Raw genomic sequence first — 22,652 nt, forward strand, 5'->3', positions numbered from 1 at the left:
GAAAGCAGCTACCTTCATTGCTAAAGAAACCTGTTGATCACTCCTTGTTCATCTCTTCCCTTGCTTACAATAATCTCATCCTGTGACCACCCTCATTTCTCCTTTCATGCTAACCCAAATGTGAAACTTTCTGAGATTCTTCATTCATTTCCTACCTCTTTGTCTCCTACATCTTTGTTGTTTCCATTGAGCTTTGAGATTGTTTTTACCACACTTGCTGTCCTGGGATGTGGAAGCAGGGTAGACACTCTGTTTATTTAGCAGGGCACCACCGATGTGGAAGCGCCTCAGAGAGCTGCTCACAGCTGCTTGCAGAAGTAGAACTGCTCACAGTAGCAGTCCATCAGAGACAGGCACTCGTGATGACGTGCTGCATTCAGTGAGCTCAGTGCTATTAACACTCTGACAATGTTGCTGCAGATGGGCAAGGGTTCTGTCTGAACTGTCTCTTTGAGTTTGCTCAGGGAGACTGAGAGTGAGTCTTGCGCTGCAAAGAGTAAAAAGCCATAGACTCCCAGGGATTTAAAAGAACAATCTTGGATGCTCTAGAGCAGCTGTATGTACACTAATCATGCAACTCTCAGCTTGGCCAGGAGCCTGGGCATAGAGAGCATTTTTTACTTACAATAGCAATCCAGCTGTGCTTGAAAAGCTACGGAAGAGCAGCAGAAGTAGAGAAACTTTAGAAAAGCTGTGAAAAAGCTGAGTAAAGAGATTGTTTCACCAACCTCCCGCTCCCCATAGAGACCAGGAGGAACAAGGCAAAACAAGGCGGACCTTTCTTAGTTGAACTAAATAGCAAAAAGACAAGGAATACCAGGGAGGACCAGTAAGTTTCACTGCAAGTCCTTCCATGCAAAGACCATTCCTTGGTTCATTTCTGGGCACATTTTTCAAAAAGGGCTGCTTGCCAAAGACTTGCAGTTCTGCTGCAAGGACCCATTATTAGCATCTTCCTCCAGGGAGAAATTTATTTGCTGTTGACTGGAAGTTGCTTTGACATTTTAGCCACTCCTCTTCCACTGCCTCCAAAATGCATGGTACACAAGGAGAATGAGATCTGGTCATTAGACAGCTCCTTCTGCACCCTGTGAACAGGTAGGACTGCACCCACAGCACGGCTATATGACTGCTGGAGAATAACTGATTCTTAGCATCTTGTTCATCATTCCCCCTTTGGAATAGACCGTGTCTTCCTGTGCCTGAAATGATTTCCCTTTCCTTCTTCAAATCCCTCCTTATGTTTCACTTTTCGTGTGCTTTCCTATGATAGTCCACCCTAGGAAACTGTTTGCTCCCATCTTCGCCTTGATCTTTAAGCACGTAGAGCTGGACAGCTAAATAGGGCAAATGTCTCACTGGGATCCAGGCTGTTCCCATGCGCTGGAATGGTGCCATGAACACCTGTGATACTTTCTAAATAATATAACAGCAGGAGAAAATGCAGTCCCAGATCTGATTCTTGGCCGCACGTAAAACCCTGTTTATTCTGCGGTGTGTGAAAGGGCCTTGACATGAGAGTAACTACAGTTTATACCCATTTTCATATTCAGGAAACTGAAAAGCCATCAAGGAAAAGAGACCTATAACCCCAGTGCCCTTAGAATTACAAAAAGCATTTTGGTGTCACTAAAAGTGAAAGGCCTAGAGTAAGATAGGCTTTAAAATTTATAATCTCTTTAGGTATTATTGTCACAAACCAAACTAACCTGTGAGAACAGACTCTGTGACAGTGTCATAGCATTGTACCTCTTCACCTGAGCTGCTCAGAAGCACAGACCACCCAATCACACCAAATCAGTCTCATGTCTATCCCAGGGAAGTGCAGCTGATCTAGGGTATCCTTGATTTGAAGGCTTTAACTGATGGACAGCCCTCCTTAGCCCTTGGCAAGGTAATCTCATTGGCTTTCTCTTCCACATTAGACACCAATAGACTACAGGTCCACACGCCCTTTGGAATTACCTGCATCTCCCCATGGCCCATAAAGGGATGCTTGACTTAGACTAACACCTAAAATTTAGATGATCAACACTGCTGGGATAAATCCCATCTTGCTGTCTCTGACTGAGATCTCTCTTAAACTTTGCTTCTGTAATCTGGATTCTCTTGGCTCTTCAGAATTTATTCCAAAAAAGACTTGGCCATCTAATCATCTAGGACCACATCTGTGAATAAACTCACTAATGAGAGTAAATAGTTTAATTCTCGTAGAAAAAACAACATGAAATTGTGCAATTGCACAAAATGAAGCAAAGATGGCCTGGAACCCTGCCCCTGTGCTCCTGAGGTACCCCAAGATACTTCAGGCCATGACTAAGAGAGCAGATACAGTGAATCCTGCTGATACACTCTCTTGGTATGTCACTTACCTTAATATGACTGCCTCCAGAAAAAAATACATCTCTGCCTCTCAGCAGATAAATACCAAGTATGAAAGTTATCTGCATGTATGCAGGTCCTCAGATCCAAACAATATCAAAATACTGGCTTCTTCTCTGTTACCTTGTTCTCAAAGCATCTTACAGTGCCTTTTCAACACATGCTGTCACACAGAAAAGTTATCTGCTCCTAGGAATCATACCTTATTTTTGCCCTCTATTACAGCCGTTCGCTCAGAGATGCTCTGGATCCTGTTTCCTACGTGGCTGCCAGCTTTCAGGATGAAAGATCCTTCAGTATGAAAGCAAAATCCATGCCTGAAGACAATAAAAATTGAAATTTAACTGATTTGGTGATAGAAATTGAACAAATAAAACAAAGCAATTGTTTTGAAAACAGTGATTAGTCAGGAAAACTACAGGTGCTGCGATGACCAGGCAAGTATAATCACTTTTCATTAAATCTTGAGGTTTGGAGCCTGATAATCAGATTCACTTCCACAGCCCCTCCTTGAATATTTGCTCTCTGGCATCAGTGTTCACAGTTAACCCACTGCAAACTCAGAGGTCAGAATTTATAGTCAGAGCCTAAATACAGGGCTGTACAAGACCAACATCCCAATTCCAAAGCTCCTGTTTTCAGACATTGCCAAAACATGAGTTCGTACTATTTTTATATTTGTTCCAAGATCCATTCCATAATGCATTGGATGCTCTTTTACTCTGTGCAGGTTCTTTTTGTTTTAACAAAAAATGATGCCAGTTTTTACTTCTGAATTGTTTTTTTTTTTAGTTCTGTGTACAAAATGCCAAAATATTAATACTGAGGTTCAATGATTACAAGACACACGGTAAAAATAAGCATAATCCTGCAAATTAACAAAACAAAGTTAAACTAAACTTAACGTACCTAAATTGCAAAGGGATTTAAATGATCATTTAACTGGAAAAAAAATAAAATTCTTCTTAATGAATGGAAATCCCAGAGAAAAAATGGTTTTGCCTTATGCAACAAATTGGCTTGTAATCAGAACATTCAGGTGTGGTCATGGTAGAACTAATTTTTTTCTTAAAGTCTGATTTGGTACACATGGAAATAAACACATTGGAATGCTTCTTCTGTGCTGCCTGACTCTGTTCTTCTTTGAGAATATCTAGTTCAGTTTTTCATCCAGAATTTAGTTGTTGCTTGTTCAGTTCCAGCTTCACTGGCAGAGATTAACCCTTCAGCTGCATGAAGTTCTTTCAAATACACTGTGTTTCTTGGATTTGAAAGATAACGGCTGTAGTATCTGTAATCAAATAGTTCTGGTTTGTATAACAGTTGTTTGGAGAAATGAACTTTAAAGCCCAGTGACTGGAAAATAGAATGTGATGCAATCCTGACCAAAGAATGAGGTTCATTTCCCTTCAGCCAACTCTGCAGTTTGCTTAAAATTTGTGTCGTTTAGAATATCAATGGTACACCAACTTTACACGCTTGTTTTTATTGTGCAGCTTTGCGTCAAACTGGCCAACGTCTGAGCAGATATTACAGCTTAAAGAAATAATGACATGGAAACTAGCTCAGGCTGCCCAAATTTCACAATGTGCATTGAAAGGATCATTGTGTCAGAAAAGACAAAAAAACCCCAGGAGAAGGCAGTGGAGATTCACGCATGGAGAGAGGACAGGGAGCAATAGCACGGCTATCTACACTTCTTTCAGACTTGGTTTAAAAGCCAACTTCTAATACATGATTGTTGAGGCCAGGGTGGATGAAAAACAGCTGCATTAGTATGGGCACTTGTTGCATTCAGAGGAGAAAAAATGGTTACAATTATTCAGAAAGGTAGATACCATTTACTTTGCACATTTAATGCTTTAAGAAATCTGGTTCTGTAACAAGAATAAAACGCAGAAGGCATGATAATTTGGCTAAGCTGGTAACATTTTCATGCCACAGAAGATATCAGAACCCAATTTACGATGCCAGACACACAGGCAGTATCAAATGTACATCTTTGTGACTGGATGTAATCTGTACAGGAAAATAGAGACAACAAAATCTCACTTCACCTGTGTCAAAAAGTGCCTCCTAATTTTTTTTCCTATCCCCACGGAATGCATTTATGTTTCTTTGTTACATTGCTGAAATTTTGTACTCTTTAACATAGAAGTCCTTACAGAGAAACATACATTGGTAAAGGACAGAGAGAAGGCATAATGCATATTCAGAAGTTCCTTGTACAACTCAGAAAAGCATCACCAATTTCCTTTCTTACAGCTCTGGAGCCTCCAGACTCAGTTGCTATTATTATACTCTTCCTCACAATTCCTTAAAAAGACCATATACATTTAGTGTGCCATGTCTAAGGGATGAGGACAGTATTACGTCTTTGTTGATGCTTAGCACAATGAGGTGCTGATTACTCATTAATACCAGAAAGCAAACCACCATCATAACTACAATAGCATCACAATAACAAGAAAAACACATGTAAAGTGCTTGATTGGCCCTGGAGGCACATATGTGAACTCTACTGACGTCACATTCCATTCTATATCCGAACTGGCAATTACAATGTTAATGCAATTAGAGTAGAAAATCGAATACATGTCATAGCTGTTGTCCATGGTTTTAATAAAAAAAGAGTCACAATCAGGCTGAAAATACTACATCAAACAGCACACAGCTGGAGATGTGAGTACTGTTGTACACACTACTTCAGCTCCACTGGCTGCTGGACCAACAAATGTTTGCAGATCAGTTGCAGCACAGCTGCCAGGCAGAGTCTAGGACAAGACTCAGACATCCCTTTGGGTGAAGAACCAGATGCTTTCTCTCATCAGCTGCCAAATCCCTTCACTTTAACCTCAAATACACTAAAATAGCTCAGGGACAGCACATGAGCTGTGTCCACTATTCTGAGCTGGCTACTCAGGTTAGTACTCCAAGTCATCCCACCTCTTACTGCTGCCCGGGGTGCCATGTGAAGAACGCTGCCTAAGCCAGCAGCATCAGGTAGAGATGGGGAAGGGAAAAATTAGTCAAGAGTCCTGCCTCTTAATGTGACCTCACCTTCTAACAACTGGCATTTTGTAGCAGAAAGAGAAAAGGTTTTGCTGAACTTAGATGTAATCATCAAACCAAATGTTTGTGTTAAGCACAGATGCTTGGAGAGAAAAAGAGAAAACTGAAAACACAAAAATCTATGCTGGCTGGAAGCAAAATAGGCAATCATCTTCCGGTTAACTCGATTGATGTTTCATAGCATGTGTCCTCACATAACATCAGCTACATATTTTTCTGATTTCAAGGAAATCACCAATTTCTTCAAACTGCCCACGCAGTAAAATAACAAGGCCATTGCATTTTTAGCAAGAACTGTCTGTGTTTCCAGGGAATCCTACTGAATTTTAGATACTTTAATCTTACTCCAGATATCTCCAGAGCACATGAATTCCTGAAGTGTTTTGTTGTGGGATGAGCCTCAGTGCTTTGCATCTTCAGGAAATCTTACAGCAGGGTTACCGCCAGGTTAATGAAAAAGCACGTAGTGTGTGCAGGGATTGATAAACAAGCTGATATCTGCCAGCACATTTCTAAGCACTTCTTTCACCTGTGTCCCTGCAGACCCTTTCATATTTCTACTTTGTGGGTGCAACTCTGCACGTGTAGAGATCCCACATAACAAGTGCTAACGGGCTGTGTACAAACCTAAGTTTCTAGAAGTTACACAACCTTGGAGCGAGGCAATCAGACTCTGCTGCCTTAGTCGAGCGCTGGTGAAAGCAGAGCTCTCAGGTTTATCACGCCCTAAGTAGTTTTTCCCATGTGCCTGCATGCGTGCTGGCGTGCACATTTGCAGGTGTGCACCCGCACAGGCACTCATCGGCCTTTGTGTCAAGAGCCTGAGAAAAAGGCTATTCTTTTGTAAAAACAGGAGCCACTAATTCTCTGTAAGGTTTTCAGAGAAGCCCAGCACAGGGAGAAAGAGGGGTGAGAGTGGCTCTGCCTGTGGTAGGGCGAGTTCTGCTGTCAGACCTGCTCATCGCCCAGAGCTCCGGGAATTTACACGAATTTGCAGAGGCTGGCGGTGGCTTATGCAACCAGAAGTAAGTCCAGCTTTATAAAAGGTCTGTGATGTGTGGAGTTGGCACCCACAGGGGCCCTGGAGAAGTGGATGGGGGGAGGGGAGCCAGCCTGCTACTCAAGAATACATCAAGCCCTTGAGGAAGCAGAGTGTGCCATGTTTGAAGATGCAAAGATAATCACAGTGCTGGGAACCGTCTTGTGTAGCGGAGGAAGCCAAACAACAAGAGGAAAGCAGCATATGCTCATGATTTCGCACAGGAAGCTAGCAGCACCTCCTGCCAAAGCGAGATAAGAAAACTCCCATGGCCTATTCTGGACAAGGCTGTGGTGATCAACCTTCGCTTCACACTGTCCTCGCTCCGCTCCACGGCCCGCTCCCTTTCCTAATGAGTTTCTGAGCCCTCGCTTCTATTAGCATGCAGCACGCCAAGCACAATAGTGTGGTGTATTTATAACTATCAACAGGGAAAATTTTCCAGGGTAAGAGTGTATTTCTTGTCATCTTGATGTATTTCACTGAAATCAAACTACAAACCAGCTCCAAGCTAAAGTCCTGCCTTTGAAACTATTGGTCTCAGAAGAAAAGCTCCTCACTGATTTATAGCAGAGCGTGGGAGCTGAGGTAAGCAATTTGTCCCATTATTCATAGGATGGTTTGACCCTGAGTAGGACAGTTCTGATTGAAAGCCCCAGACCCAGCCTATCCAGACACATCTTCCCCATCCCAAAGACAGTACTGCAGTTTTCAGTTCAAGCAGCGCAACAACAAATACCAGTGAAAGAGCCTCAGTCCACATCAGTTGGAAAATACTCATCTTCTGTCTCCTTGTCTTACCAGCTTCTCCCTCCCAAGCTCTCCTGTGTGATTCCAGAGGCCGTTGCAGTTGTTACCTCGTGTAACATCTCATTCAACTCTCTAAGCATTCCTCTTGGCAAAGCCCCTGGCAGCCTCACTCATGCTTTCATTCACTGGGGTAGTATTTGTTGAGAGGGAGAGGAAACCATCCTGTCACCAACAGCGCTCATTTTTTAGAGGGATTAATGGCAGTCACCATACTTTTCTCAACATCTATCCTCTTTTTAGGGCAACAATTCCTAGCAGCATCAGGGCAATGTTCCTACAAATTCAAGTTGGGCTGACTCACATCTTTCAAGAGGCAATGGTGACGATGCTAATGTTAAGAAAGGAACTCTGGAAACTCCTAGAATTGTAAAGAATACATAGGAACTGATTTTTATTTGGAAGTTACCAAAAAAATACGAATGCCTTGGGCCATGCCTGTTCTGTGTCTCAGCATCCAGTGCCATGCGATTGGTAGTACAGGGCTGGTGTAGCCACGTGCCCTTGGGAATACTGAGTCAATTTGAAGCAGGAAACAGAGAGGAAAAATAGTAGCAGGGAGCATGTACAGTTTGTAAAACGTGCTTTATGGGGGTGGGGGAAGGAGAACATGTGCTGGCCCTCCGCCAGCTTTGTCTGTGCATGTGATTCTATGATTCTAAGAAGCTATGGTCCAGGTGTTCCTGCTCTAGGTCAAAACCAATCAGTTAGAGGTTGAACTACCGGCAAAACTGCAGCTGGGAGCTCATCCCAAGAACCTTCCCTAATATGTGGGTTAGTGGGGCTAGGAGGAAAACTACAAGCAGTAGGAACTGGATATATTTTACACTGTTTATTTATATTTATTTAGGACCTTAGCAAAGGATACCAAACAAGCAATCCTAGTGAAAGGGGTGCAGGTTCCTTCCCTCCCAGTCTCCTTCTCCTCTCTGCTCCTACTGTCTCTGTTCCCTACAGCTTCCCATCACAGTGTCAACACCTGCCCATGAAGAGCAGGTGGGACCTCACCAGCCCATCTCACTTCAGACACATTCATGACTCTGAGAGTGCAGCAACAATACTCTTCTGTCTCCAGCGAGGGTGCAACTTGTCATCAAGGACACCATGCTGAGACATTATTCACTGATAAGTTGCAGGTCAGATGGAGGATTTCTAAGTGGCCTCTATGAATTAGGCTGGGATGGGGCCCTGGTGCACTTCTCAGTTTCCAGAGGGAGGACTGAGTTGTTTTCTGTTTTGTAGGATGTAGAATATCCCATTGAGGGGGATATTTGGAGAGAAACTCCCCTACACTCTCTACGGGAGATCCCTGATGTCCCAAAAGCCTCATTCTCCTGGGGAGTATCTTTGAAAAGAGCAGGGTAGATGGCACTTAGAGCTTTCTCGTGTACTTCCATGGCTCTGTCGAAAAAGGAAGCATTTGATAGCTGCACATTGCTTTTCTTGCTATTATTGATATGCAACCAGATAATTGGATGGTGTTTCCCTTTCATACTCATCCTTTCCAAACATTATGGCTTGCCCTTAGCTATTCCAGTTTGCTACATGGAAAGCTGATTGATCTGACCTATCTCAAAAGAAGCAGTAAGATCAACAGCAACGTTACCTACCCCTACTTTACGTATTTCATCAGCCCACACTCACATTTCCACAGGAAAAAAATCACTTCTATAACTGGACACCTGGGCACCCTGAAACAACAGTTACTCACAACAAAAAATGCAAATGAGGCTGAGGGTCACCAAAAAACCCATTTTGCTTCCAACATCTTTGTCAGTACTTGAGACCTCTGACCACTAGGGAACATAACAGCATTTGGAAGTCTTTTTCAGGTGCCTACGCATACTGAGGTTATCTGAAATTTTCTCACCTTGTCTTATCAGAAAATTATATTTTGTTTCTTGACCCTCAATTTTCTGCTTCACACTGCTTAACATTCCTCATGGACACAGAATACTATCATATTTCTGCCAAACCTACCTTCCTTGTTGTACGCCTCTATTCCTTCCTTTACTAAACTGTAATCACTCTCATCTCCCATGAAGTCACTGTGAGTCAGCCTCCACTTTCTCTGTGCAAAAGCAAAAATCATGTCCTGCACAAAGAAGCAGGATGTTGGTTGGAACTACAGAAATCACATCACATTTCCACAGGCACCTAGAATTTCTTTCAGGGGAAAAAAGTGTTTGATCTTGAGAGTCCATAGTACTGCAAGTAAGAACATCCTGCGATTTGGTTGAACAGTCAGAATCCTAAAGGGAAAGTCCACAAAACCTCTACATACAATGTCCACCCCTGCACTCAATTCTTTTATTTCCAATTTATGTTCCCTATAAATAAATACTGTTCAGATCCTTTTAGTGTAAGTTATTTTCCTTGCACAAGTCACTTCTAATAGCTCACTCAACTTCTAGACATAACCTTACATCTATAATATTCCAAGATCCATGTATCCACAACACCTTCCTTCTCACAATGCCAAAATTCCCTTTCTTTCCTTTGCTGTCCTAACTGGATCCTCTTGGTTCTAGAAAGGAGTAACTCTTTAGCAGCCTATTTGCATAGTCCTTCATACTGCTCATCTTGCTGACAAGCTGGAAGCACAACTCTCACCCTTTCCTTTTTCCAGCGATAAGCAAAGGAGACGGAGGAGCTGTTGATCCACTTAGGTTGTGTTTTTTAAGATAATTTGTTTTTAACTTCTCTTCAAGTACGGGTCTGGGAGAAACTCTGGGCTGACTGGAGTGAGGGACTGAAGTGCAGGCAGAAAACAAAGAAGGGATGAGAAAGAATGGAGGGAAACATTTTTAAGGAGAGAGGGGAGTTAATTAGAGGGAAAACAGGAAGAGAAAATACTGACAGACATGCATGTAAGACCAAGGATCCATCTACCCCATATCCTGTCCCAACAATGACCATATGCAGATGGTTGGGGATGAGTAAGAGTGGGACTAACTTCAGATATTTCCTCCTAATACTCCCCCAGTCACCAATTATTATCAGCTCAGGAACTTCCCGCAGTATAGACTGTTTCTACACTTCTCTTCCAAGACTGTGGAAAGTTTTCAAACCCCCAAAATCCTCTGGCAAGGCGATTCACAGATATGCTTATCCACTGCTACATCCTTTTTTTGTTCCAAATTCTGCTCCTCCTGTCTTCATCTAATGGCCCCTACCTGTTGAACTCGAAAAGACATACACAACTGATCCTCAGACCTGAGTCCTTCACAAGTCTGTAGGTCTCTATCCTGTAGCTCCCAAGTCACCTCTTTTTCAGTCTGCAAGAGTCTTGACCTTGCTCTTCACTCATCTTTCACACATTCCTCTCATTCCCTGATATACCTTTGATCCATTTTGATGCTATTCCTGGTGTACTTCCCAGTTTGGCTGCATCCTTTGAAACGAAAGGATCAGAAATGCTCATAATATAAAAGATGTCAGTAATTTATGGATTTGTGGAGTTACCATGGTGTTCTGTATTGCGGTCTTTATTTCTTTCCTGGTAATTCCTAACACTTGATTTTCTTTTTGACCTGCTCATGATGGTGGTGTTCACTTTCACAAACCCATCTATCACAACACTCAGATCTCTCTTTGTAGTAGTAGTGATCAGCCAACAGCTTTTTAACATGCATTTTACATACGAAAACAAGATTGTTTTTTTCCTATGTACATCATGCACATTTATCTTCAGTGAATTTCACCTGCCACCTTTTCACTCAGATACCCAGATTCATAGAGTTCTGCGTTTCTTTGCAATCAGCTCCTCATCCTTACAAATCTGAATAACTTGGCATCATCAGCAATCTCTGTCACCTCCTTACCACCTTTTCCAGGTTATTCCTGAACATGTTGACAAGTAGAGACCCCAGCAGCAGCTCCTGAAAAACTTCACCAATCACCTCCCTAAGCTGCAAGAACTGGTTGTTCCCTCTTAACCTCTGTTTTCTATTTTTTAACTGACTATTTTTTCTGAGCACGATCCTACCTCACATGTCTGTTCAAAGTCTTCTGCAAAGGCTTTTTGAAAGGCATACACATAAAAGGAAAGAGGATGCTAACTACAGTTTGTATATTTTTGTAAAAGGTGTACTCAATCCAGTAATAGTACTCCATTCATAATCACTCTTAAGCACACACAGAGTTTGATCTGGTGCCTTCCTTTGGCCAGGAGCCCCTGCTAGTGCAGGAGCAGGCTTCTGGCTACGGGCTGGGACGCCCCACTGGCTCGGACACCGCCAGCGTGCGGGGCCTCGCTCACGTCGTGCAGTCCCCACGTACAGCCAGTCACACACTTTATTTCCTATGGGCTGGGCCACACGGAGTAAAAGATCAAGCAGAAACATCCCACCACCTACGTGACCCTTACGTGTTTTTCCTTAAGGCTAGGTGTCAGACTGCACATAGAAAAGCCAAGAGACCACCCTGTGAACAACACAACAAGAAGAAAAGAAAGAAACTGGGAAAAAATAAAAGGAAGAGCAAGTGAAAAAAACCCCAACACAGGCAAGTGAGAATAAAAGCGTGATACTAAGCAGAGCATCCCTGACCATCTGGATCTTGCTGTAGTTCTAATGTTTGAAGATTGATCAATGACAAATTAAAAAATATAATGCTTCTTCTTTTAATTTCTTTTAAAATTTGATTTAAAGTGATTTGGAAACTAGCAGTGTTGAAACTTGAAATCTTAAGGTTCTGATTCAACTAAGACCCATAATGAAGTAATTTATACTTGCAGAATAAAATCATCAGTGTGTAACCCTGAGGACAGACAGGAGTAAACTGTACTTGCTGTAAAGCATGTATTTGACAAGCACATATCTATGTGCCAGATCTGATTCAAACAGCATTTTGCAATCAAAATATTAAAAAAATATTTTTAAATACCATAATAATGACTGAAAACAAGGATACAGCTCTACTCAGAGGAAAGAATGTGTTCACAAGCAAGCATTGGCTTTTGGCTCCCAGCGAAAGTGCAGAATGAGATCCTTGAGCATACTGCTTATTCAGGCTGAAGCAGATCAGATGCTGTTTCACCCCTCTCTTCCCTTTGGCTTCAAATTTCCTGGAAGTCCATGCTGCTGCAATGTACACTCATGACAGTTCCAGTGCATTTTTTTAAGATTATGTAAAAAGCCACAGTGTGTGACTTTTATTTACACTAATTTATTTCCCCTACTACACCAAAATAAGGGAATAGCTAGTATGATTTTTGGTGTACCCATAAGTACCTTTACATTACTAGATTACTGTAAGATTTTCTTGTAACACAGGGTGGAAGGCACAAAGGCCACCAGCCAGACCCTCAGCCAGTGTGAATGTAGAGCTGAGGATCCAGCCACCTGCCAAATTAAACAAAGGCATTTTAGAACTACCTGTTTGTTAATGGCATCTGGCCTACTTATACCAGCTCCAAAGACTCAGACTTTCCCTTCCTGAAAATAGAAGGTGGCACGGGGAACAAAACCAGTCGCTGTGGACAAACTAATGGGCATCAACATTTGCAGACATCCAACAATTAAATTTGGGTGGTTCAGTACATTCCTAATTAAGTACAATTAACATTTGTTCTTTACTTGTTCATTTTACATACCTCACTGATGTTCCAAATCTGGTTCCCCCTGATCATCTATCCAAGCACATCCTAATGATTCTGCCTTTCAATCCCTTATTAATACCCTGACATAAACAATGCAGAAATGCAATTAGACTGCTATGCACACATGGCCTGCCTCCTCTTTCACTGAAGCTGCTGGGAGTCTGCCCATGCACTGTCATTATGATAGTTTCAGTCTTTCTGTATCTCTGCAGAAGTTTCAAGGAAAACCTCTATTTTTTTTTCCTCCCAGATACTTCATGTATTCAGCCCTTCATCTCCAATCCCACCATTAGGTGGTTTTACCACCAAGTAGAGTTCATATCTTGACACTGCAGTCAGGAGAGCAGAGAATCATGTACCAGTTTATCCAACTACTTTTTTTTTGTGAGCAACTCCATAATACTGTTATACTTCTCTCTCCCTCAAGCAAACACATGGAGAGAAAAAAAAAAAAAAAAAAAAAAGCCAAAAAACCACAGACTGATGTGATGCCAGGGTTGTAAAATAATAATAAAGCATTCAGTTTGAGGCTAAACAAAGCTCAAGGAAAGAGTGAGGCATCAGGGTGATGGGAGAGTTAAAACACACATGGTAAAATTTCAGTGTTACTGTTTGCAACTTCTGAAGGGCCAATCAGTCAAACCTTGGGCAGAGGTTGAAGATCTCTCTTGAACTGCCCACATAGAAATGTTGTTTGGCCAGAGAAACTGGCCCCAAACAACACTGCACAAGTACTGAGCAAGCCAGTGCTTCCAGTGAGCAATAGCAGTGTCCCACATGCCTTTCTTGGCCATCTCTGCCAGGTCAGTTTAAGATAAACAAAATCTACTGAAGAGATTCAGGTCAAGAACCATTAACATCAAGCACGTTCCTGGCATGCAGACGCTTGTTCTGCAGCCTCAGAGCTGATCTGGTTTAGGTGAATCCCAGCCTGCCTGGCTCTGGAGATCCTCAGCAAGCCCTGCTGCTGTCTGCTCCCATACACCTCTGCTGACAACCCAGCCTGAGACAAATCCAGGCCAGAAAGAACAGCTCCAGAGTGGCAGAAAAGAGGCCAAGGAGGCTGCTGGGCACTTCAGGACCAGTGTCCCACTGGGCTGTCCTATTCTATATCCACTGAACACCTGGGGGCTGCCCAGCCTGAGACTATGTCTGCTACAGAGCAGCAGCATTGGCTGCAGTAGGCAAAGCAGTTTCTCAATCATTTAACAAAGACTAATTTTTTTTTTCTAATTACTTTTAATTTTATTTTTCATTGTGTCTCTACTGTCTTTTGGCTACCATCTCGAAATTTAATAGCTCTGCATAAGCTTTAAAAAACCCCAGAACATTGCTTTTTGCCCCGGACAGATTTCCTTGACTCTTCTATGTTTCCTTGCTGGGGTGAACATCAGAAAAGAATCTTTCCATCTACCTTTCTAGTTAGCTAGCTAGCTAACAAAAAGTTTATTAGTGGCAAGAGTTGGTTCAAGCAAAGTAATTGTAACAGAAAATAAAGAGCAGGCAATTTTTAATGATGTGGGTCTTTCCACATTTCAAAAATTCACATTAATTGAGCAATTTTTCCACTTTTTTAAAAAAAAAAAATTAATTTGCTTAGAGAAAAATATGGAAATTATTTTATTTGGCCAGTCTCCTGTTATTGGCCTGAATGAAGCAGAGGGAAGTTATGCAAATTGATTGTATCAATCACAAAGCATGAAACTATATCTGCATTTAAAAGCAATGGAATTCATTGAGGTATGTTTAGATTTTTGTAACTGAAATACTGCCTGGAAAATAAATTGAAAGAAGTATCCACACAACCTAATGGTTGCTATTAAAGGAGGCCATAGGCAACAGTCCTTCAAAAATAAAAGCATCTAACTTAGGCACTGTGTGTCAGTCGCCAGCTTGCAGTGACAGTACTCAAGGGTGTGAAGTTAAGCACATACATAAATATTGGAGCGAACAGGTCTTGGAGCCAACAGTGCACTGCAAGGTCTTTGCAGCAAAGGCATCTTTTTACTCAGTGTGCACACTCTGTCCTGTGACATGGGATTCCTGAGAAATTTCCTGAGAATCCCTACTACCTTACAGTGAGGGATAACCTATGGGGGTTTATTGACTTAAAGTACAAGGTACATCTGTGTACAGAAACGAGCACTACTTGAGCACAAGTAGAGCAATACTTTAATATTGGAAATCTAACACTGGGTAGATAAATACAAAAAAATGCTGTAATGGCAGAACAAGATAAGCTTTTTATCTACTGCACAAGGTACACACACCTTAAATGTCTTGTTCAGGCAAAACTCCCCTCCCACAAAGAGAAAAGTATAATGAAATAGGTGGGATTAAAGGGTTTTCCAGTTCTGCAGGGAGAACACCTGAACCTGCAGAGACATTAGGCTGAGCAAGGTGTGCCAGCTGCTGAGGTACACCTTGTCCTGCTACCTTCCTGGAGCAGGAGACAAAATGTAATTACTCAGGCATGTCTGCCTTTCTGCAATAGTTAATAGTCATATTATTCAGAGGGAGTCATCCCACTCCTTTTAGGCAACGCATTAAAAATGGTGTTCTCCAAACTACTTCTTCAGTGAGTACTTAAAGGAGAAGGAAGGGGAGAGGGTTAAAGGGAATCATCACAGAACAATTACAAAGGCAATTTGGAAGCCATTCTGGAAACAACGCTGTAACAGAGCCAATAGCTGAATAGAATTGTTACATTTCTGCTTTGATCACCTGCTCAAACACACTCCTAATTAGCATTTAATGGAGTGTACAGTTCAGCACATTATTGAACACCTGCGTGCAGATGTTAATTCCTCTTTCTGATGACATGCTCTCCTGCGCTGGAGTGCAGACCTGTGCTTGCTAACAGAAGGAGATATCTGACAATAGATGAGCACCACCTTGACTCCCAAGGAAGACCCAGCCTTTTGTTCAGCACTGCACTGGATTTCAATCCAGAGTATTCATTTGTATAAACTCTTGAAAGAAACTAAAAGATTGAAAAATTTCATACATGCCTTTCTCAAGGTTTCTCTACTTAAAAGATGTTGTGATTTCTCTTCTCTTCTCTTACATCTATTAGCAAAAATGAATTTTGCAACTTGTCCTTGTAAGGTGACATACCAGACAGAGGAAATGCAGCCCTCACCTGTCCTTGAAATGGAAGATTTCAGGTAATACCTATTCAAGGAAGAGGAGAGATTGCTAGTGCCACCTCTTGGTGAGAAGGGCACAGCCATAATCCCAAAGACATAGTGGGAAAAATAACATGGGCTTCTAGGAAGTGCTGACCACTCTCTCACTGACATCAAAACACTTATAAGTATCCTTAGTTTGAGATGTTTAGTATTGAGACCCTTAGTATTGAGATGTCCTATTTGGTTGAATGACATGTCTTGTACCCTTGCAATTAAGCATGTACTTAAATATTTGTCTGGATTGGCACTAAATCCCAATTCTATGAAAGTGCTAAAAAACTGACATCCTATGGAATGTGATTATTCCTCAACTGAGACTGAGAAAATGTTGTCTCTTAAACTTGTTAGGTTTTTAAATATCTTCATTGGGCTGTGATTCAAATACCTTGCTTGTTTGAACCTTCCAATAGCAACTGAAGGATAATGCCACTGTGGAGGTTGGGTGTTAATCATTAAGTTTGTGTCAGATTTCATGATGCAGGAAGAGCTTTGGATAAGTGAGTCAACACAAACTCCTAATCATAAGAAACAGAGTTCAAAAGAAAACTAAAATGTAAAAAGAGGATTAGCTGAGCACCACCTCAGCATCAAGTAAGCTTACATGGTGCCATTTATTCTTTACCCTGTTTAAATATCATCTGTAGAATGCTGGGCCCATTTAGCTTGCTGAACTGAATATATGACTAAACATCACAGGACAGATGTGACCTTCATAATGGAAAAAGTTTCTGAGATGTTTTCTGTTAATTTCAAAAGAAGCCACATATAGGAATCACTGTTCATGGAGAAAAGCATGGAGGAAAACTCCTCCACGTGAAAGCATGTGAACTTTGCAAGACATTGTCTTCTCCCATGAAAATGAAAAAGCAATTATCACTTCTGGACCAATATTGCATGCATGAATAGGTGTGAACCATAAATAAACCCAAACAGCAATACCAAATAACCACTCTGCCCTCCATCTTCAAATAAGGAGAAAAAATTGCATTGTGACTATATGCCCATTAAAAAATACATTGATAAAAAGTAGATAATTTCTATTAACTAAACAATGTTTACAGCCAACTTTATGCTTGTAAAAAAATATTTAAGTGTAATAATAATGGAAGACATGCTAAATAAAAGTAAAGAAGTTGTCCTACCTTGTTTTAGAATGGTTTTGTTTACAGGGGTACCACATCCATGTAACTTTAGGTGGAGGAATACCATACACAGTGCATGTCAGCACTTGTTTGCTGCCTAGTAAACGCAGATTGGGATCAGGGAATGATGACACAGCCTTTTCATATATCTGCGGTTTCACTGGAAAGAGTAAAAATTGGAAAGCAATTAAAACCAGCTTATTTCCAATATATTGCATGTTTATAAAAATACTACATTCCTGCAGTGTGAGTAGCAAGAAAAATCCCCAGGAGAACAAAGAAAAACAGCAGTCCTAAGTCAAGTCAGACAAGTGGTTAGTGACACATTTAAGTCATCAGAAACAAGTATGTGGCTGTGGAGGACAGAAACACTTCTGATGAAAACCAGTGTCTATCTTCTGGTTCAAAGACTGGTCTTTCACCCTGCATGTGAGGCTTGGGTTTGGGTCCATGAAGTCAGTAAGAAAGCCCACAATGACCTGATGCGTTCAAGAATGGTGACAATCCAGCTCAAAAAAAATTGAGCATTTACATGTTCAGGAGAAGCATGGGAACGTGTTGCAAACTTACCATTTACCGTAAGAGTGACTGTAAGATTCTTTGACAAGTTCCACTGTGGAATGCTCAATATTATGGTGTAGTTTCCAGCATCCTCCTCAGCAACATCCTTGATGACTAACGAATAGTCTTTAACGACGTACCGGGCACATTTTTCAGCAGCAGGTAGCCCATCTTTTAACCTGTTTCATGGAATTCCAGAAATCAAGATTCCAAAAAATATTTCTGCTTAAACCACCCATGTTACATCATATTCCTCAATCTTTGGGAAAGGATTGGGTTCACAGTCTGAGATTCTGTTTACCAGAGGCTTGTCCTTTCCTTTCAAATAAGATTGCTGATATTTGTAAACCACTTTAGAGAATACTATTCTGTATATTAAAATTGATAAGAATCTGACAGGGCTCTATGGTATTTGAGAGTTGCTGAAAATTGCAACTCTGTCTCTGAAGATCCCAGCTGTCCATGGTTGTGCTGCCATTTAGTCTAAAAGACAACCATTTTGGCTAAGAGTCAGTCACAGAAATAAAGATTGCATCATCTTGCACTGGCCCTTTCTCTATGACCTCAGAATACATCCTGGGACAAAGTATTACAGTAGCCTAAGCACAGCTGTGATTTTAGGAAGAGGAAGAGTAAGTAGATTAGATAAGCACTCGAGAATCAGATATCCTGCTATCAAGTGAATGTTTTTAAAGATAACAGAAAATCAACATAGAAAGTACTAACTGTTGCTCACACACAGATTCCTGAAGTAACACATTTTTATTCAAAGTCTAAAGTACAGTCTAAAGCATATTTTAACAGTTGCAAGAAGGTTAACATGATGTTAGTAGGAGGGTGCAACTGAGATTCATTAAGATGATGGACTTGATGGAAATGATTCACAGCTTTTAGTAAGTATTCACAGAAAACTCTTAATGTTATTAGAGGAGCACTAAAATTTGGTCAAAGGACTTATGGGTTTAGGCATTTCACTGTATCTGTATTTTACAGAACCACAGAAGAGTTGCAGCCAAAAAAGCCTTCAGAGGTGATGTAGTCTAACGCCCTATACAAAGCAAGGTCAGAAGGTTGCCCAAGACCATTTTCAACATGGTTTTGTGTATCTCCAAGAATGGAGACTCCAGCACCACTCTGGACTACTTGTTCCAATGTTTGACCAAACTCAATTTTAAATTAAAATTTTTTTTTAAATTTTTAACGTTTGGAGATTTTTTTAGTTGAGAAGTTTCAGACCTATATGTGTAATCAATAAGCTCAAACACTGGAGAAACAGAAAATGACGTATAAATGGCTGGCATCAGTGTCACACTCACCCCTTAGTTTTCCACATGGAGCCATAAATGTAAAGGTTTTGTGTAACAAGACAACACTTTTGGAGCAAAAGTAATTCCTGGCTGTAACATGAACTCCCACTGTTCACATATGTATGGTTTGTTTTCTTAATCAGTCTTGTCATAAATCCTTTGTTAAAATGCAATGAATTGAGCCAGAGCTACTGGTGTTTAAAATTATTTAAACAAAAAAAAAAACCCTTGAGATCATGAATAGATAACGTTGTTACATATAGAAGTGGTTTGGATTAATAAAAAAAAACTGTTCAAAAAATTTCTTAGCACAGGATACATGAGACAAAATGAATGATCCAGTGAATGCTCTGCTGAATTAGATCTACAACCTGCAGGTCACCACATAATAATACCAACTTCCATTGTTTTGCCTAACAGTGCATGTCTGTATGACTCAAGTCAATTGTTTATTTTAATGAAAGCCTTCTTTTCTCTCTCTTACTGTCTGAAAAGCAAGTTCAGGTTTCATATCTAGGTCTGAGGGAAGCTGGATGTAACACTTCAGTCAAGATATTTAGCTGTGGAGCGCCCACTGATTTCGGGAGGAGACATACCCAACCTATTTGAGGATCTCAGCTTTAAACTTTCTGTATCTCCTTTCATGCACTTGCAAAATGGAGATAATGTTCTCATAAATTGTTAGAATCCCGAGCAACTGAAAAACTTTAAAAAAACCTCCCCAACTCTATTATAAAAAGAGGTCCAGGATGCCTATGTGGAAGTAACTGTTGTCCTACCATATAACCTCTGGAGAGGGAAATGCCTTCACTTTCATTGACAAACGATAGGATTTTCTTCCAGCTACAGCCTCCAGCGCAGTTTTCCTTCGACGTTTCAAATTAATGAACATTTTATCTTAAACAAAATAAAAAAGTGCTTTGTATTACTTATTTTCATCCTGCAAAAAGAGTAGCTCCACTAAAGAAAATGCGACTCCAAATAAAAATTATCTTTAATAATTTTGATGCTCTCACATGTCAACAGCAAGAATAGAGCCTAACCTCCTAAAGATCTATAAAATAGAAAAGAATACCACAAATATACAAGAAACTCAGATGCAGTTCCCAGGGCATGAATCTACTTAGAGAAGATACACTCTAGCCAAATTCACACTGTGCTCCAGCCAGGAAAAAAGGCACAAGAGATAAAGTGATCTGTGGTATGTGGGAGGCCAAATTGAGGATAATCAGATGACCTTTCTTCTCCTACAGGCCAAGAATCAATGAATGTTCCAAAAGAAAATATTCTGCCAGAGAGGATTTAAGGGACCTTCAGAGAAATAGCAAAGGAAAAGGCAGAAACTTTCTTTATCATTGGTAAAGAAGCTGTTTCATCAAACAAACAAATCTTTGTCACTTCACTGGAATAATCTCAACCTGCTGGAATTTGCTCTTTTCCAATTGCTCTGCCCCATATCTGCAAGTCTCTGGCAAGTTGATGGCTTTTACCAGGGGCAATAAAACACAAAATTCACACAATACATTGGAAAATATCTCTTTTCCCCTGCCAACTTGTGCAAAATAAAACATTCAAAGTATAAAAAATGTTCAAGTATCCTTTTGATAGTATCTATGGTGCAATATTTACTCACAGGATGGACTGCATAAGGATGGTGGATATCCATGAAACAAGCTCAACATTTAATCACACTTACCACATACATTGAAAATAATATGCACAAGACAAATAAGTAGTATAATTACACAAGTCAAGTTATAGAGGTACAGCCCTGATTCTGCAAACCTTTATTCACACAGGCTCTTTCTAATATGGGCATCCTGTAGATGGGGCTGCTTATGTGAATACAGGCTGACTTCAACAGTCCCAACTTCTCTGACTTTAATCTAAAATTCAGTTTCTGACAGGTTCAGTTTATCTGTTTAAGATACAGTAAGTGGGTACCATGGTTCATCCTATGCTCCCAGTGGCTTATTCCAGAAATTAAATAGAGAAAATGGTCTGGAATAGCTCTCTAAGAATACCAACACCAGGTGCCTAGTCCACACTTCTAGGTAAGAGAGAAAAGATATACCACTGAAAATATGTAACAAATCAATACTCTAACCATGAGTCATCTGTTGTAGAGGACACCCACCAGCCACTTGGTCTTTAATACCAATGGTGGTCCAAAGATCCCGGATAGTTCTAATTGTAACAGGATGTCCCAAAGAAGGTCGCTTCCCAAAGAGTCCCAGTGCAAAAAAGTCCTTATTCATATACATTTGAAATAATACCAGAAATTTCCAGATTTCACAGAAGGCCCAGGCAAACCACAGGGAACTTGATTAAGGGTCCTGCTGTAAAACCATATTAAAGATTTGCATTTTTTGAATGGTCTACCAGCTACTAGCTCCATGCAGAGCTAGGGTATTTATTTCTTCTTCATTTTTTCATAGAAAGCAATGCATAAGTACTACAGAAGAGGAAGTGGGACTCTTCTATTTAAATTCAGCTTGTACCTTCTTTTTCCCCCCAAACTATACTTTCCCTGATTGTATGTGCTAGAACTAAGGACAGTGCCATCACAGTATTTAACAAACAAAAGTGATCAAATTGAACATTAGCATGTCCATTGCCAACAGTACAAAGCACCCATGGAAGAAATGGTGCATGTTTTCCCTCCTGGAGGGCCTCCTTCCCTCGTTTCCCTTCTTCTGTCCATGATGAATGTACTACCAATTGTGTCCCTATGTAAAACTATCACGTGACAGACCTTGGTACAAGAGCATTGAGTATTCTACAAATCTGCACCACTTCTTACCATAAACAATGACTGTTGTGTTGACAGCCTTGATCGAAGGCCCGCTCTTCACGTGGCAGGTGTACTGGCCTTTATCAACATCCCGCACTCTGTCGACAACGAGGATGCTGTAAAAGATGTTGGCCTCTGCATTCTTCTGGTCAATACGCTGTGTTACAGAACCTCTTCTCCTTGTCTATAGAAGCAAAAGAAATTAACAAGAAAGAGCTTAATCAAACCAATTTTCATGATTATTAAGATTTTTATTTTGCTATACCACCACCATAACTTAATAAAAAAATCCCAGATGCCTTTTTACAGCACAGACACACAAAAGATGCTTAACATTTCCAGAGGGTTAACAATAAAAAATGTAAGTAACATTATTGGGCAATTCATCCCTGTCTTCACCCAAGTTGTCATAGCATCCAAACTAGTACTTTCCAGAGGAAGATCCTCCCTTTTGCGCAGCCTGTCATATCAACACGTCCAGCTCCCCATGGCCATTGTCCAGCACTGCTCCAAAAAATCTCTGAAGCCATGATATGAAGAGCAGCACATAGTTTGGTGCCTGGATTCAGTGCCATAGGAAGCAGACACATAGAAGAAAAGGACATTAATGCAAGGAGGGGAGAATTCTGGAAACGCTACAGACGGAAAAGGGACTAGATTTGGCAAGGGAATAGCAGGGTGGAACTGAAGATAATGCGACTCTGAGGAGTTATTTCCTGCAACTCCCCCTCAGCATTTGGCCTCAAAGTTTATTT

At 40.9% G+C, this 22,652-nt stretch overlaps 1 protein-coding gene across 3 annotated transcripts in view; it reads right to left on the reverse strand.

Moving 5' to 3' along the window:
* FLT1 (fms related receptor tyrosine kinase 1) overlaps positions 1-22,652 on the reverse strand; it is a 109,280-nt gene that overhangs the window by 54,441 nt on the left and 32,187 nt on the right. For all 3 annotated transcript variants that reach the window (XM_082278687.1, XM_082278686.1, XM_082278685.1), the window contains exons 7-11: positions 21,907-22,081; positions 19,883-20,000; positions 17,806-17,975; positions 17,236-17,395; positions 2,585-2,699 (exon numbers count right to left, since the gene is read on the reverse strand). In XM_082278687.1, the coding sequence (XP_082134813.1) occupies positions 2,585-2,699; positions 17,236-17,395; positions 17,806-17,975; positions 19,883-20,000; positions 21,907-22,081 (738 nt within the window). The remainder of the gene's footprint in view (positions 1-2,584; positions 2,700-17,235; positions 17,396-17,805; positions 17,976-19,882; positions 20,001-21,906; positions 22,082-22,652) is intronic.

Source organism: Coloeus monedula (assembly GCF_965178545.1).
Source record: "Coloeus monedula genome assembly, chromosome: 3".
In the NCBI taxonomy this organism is placed as follows: Eukaryota; Metazoa; Chordata; class Aves; order Passeriformes; family Corvidae; genus Coloeus; species Coloeus monedula.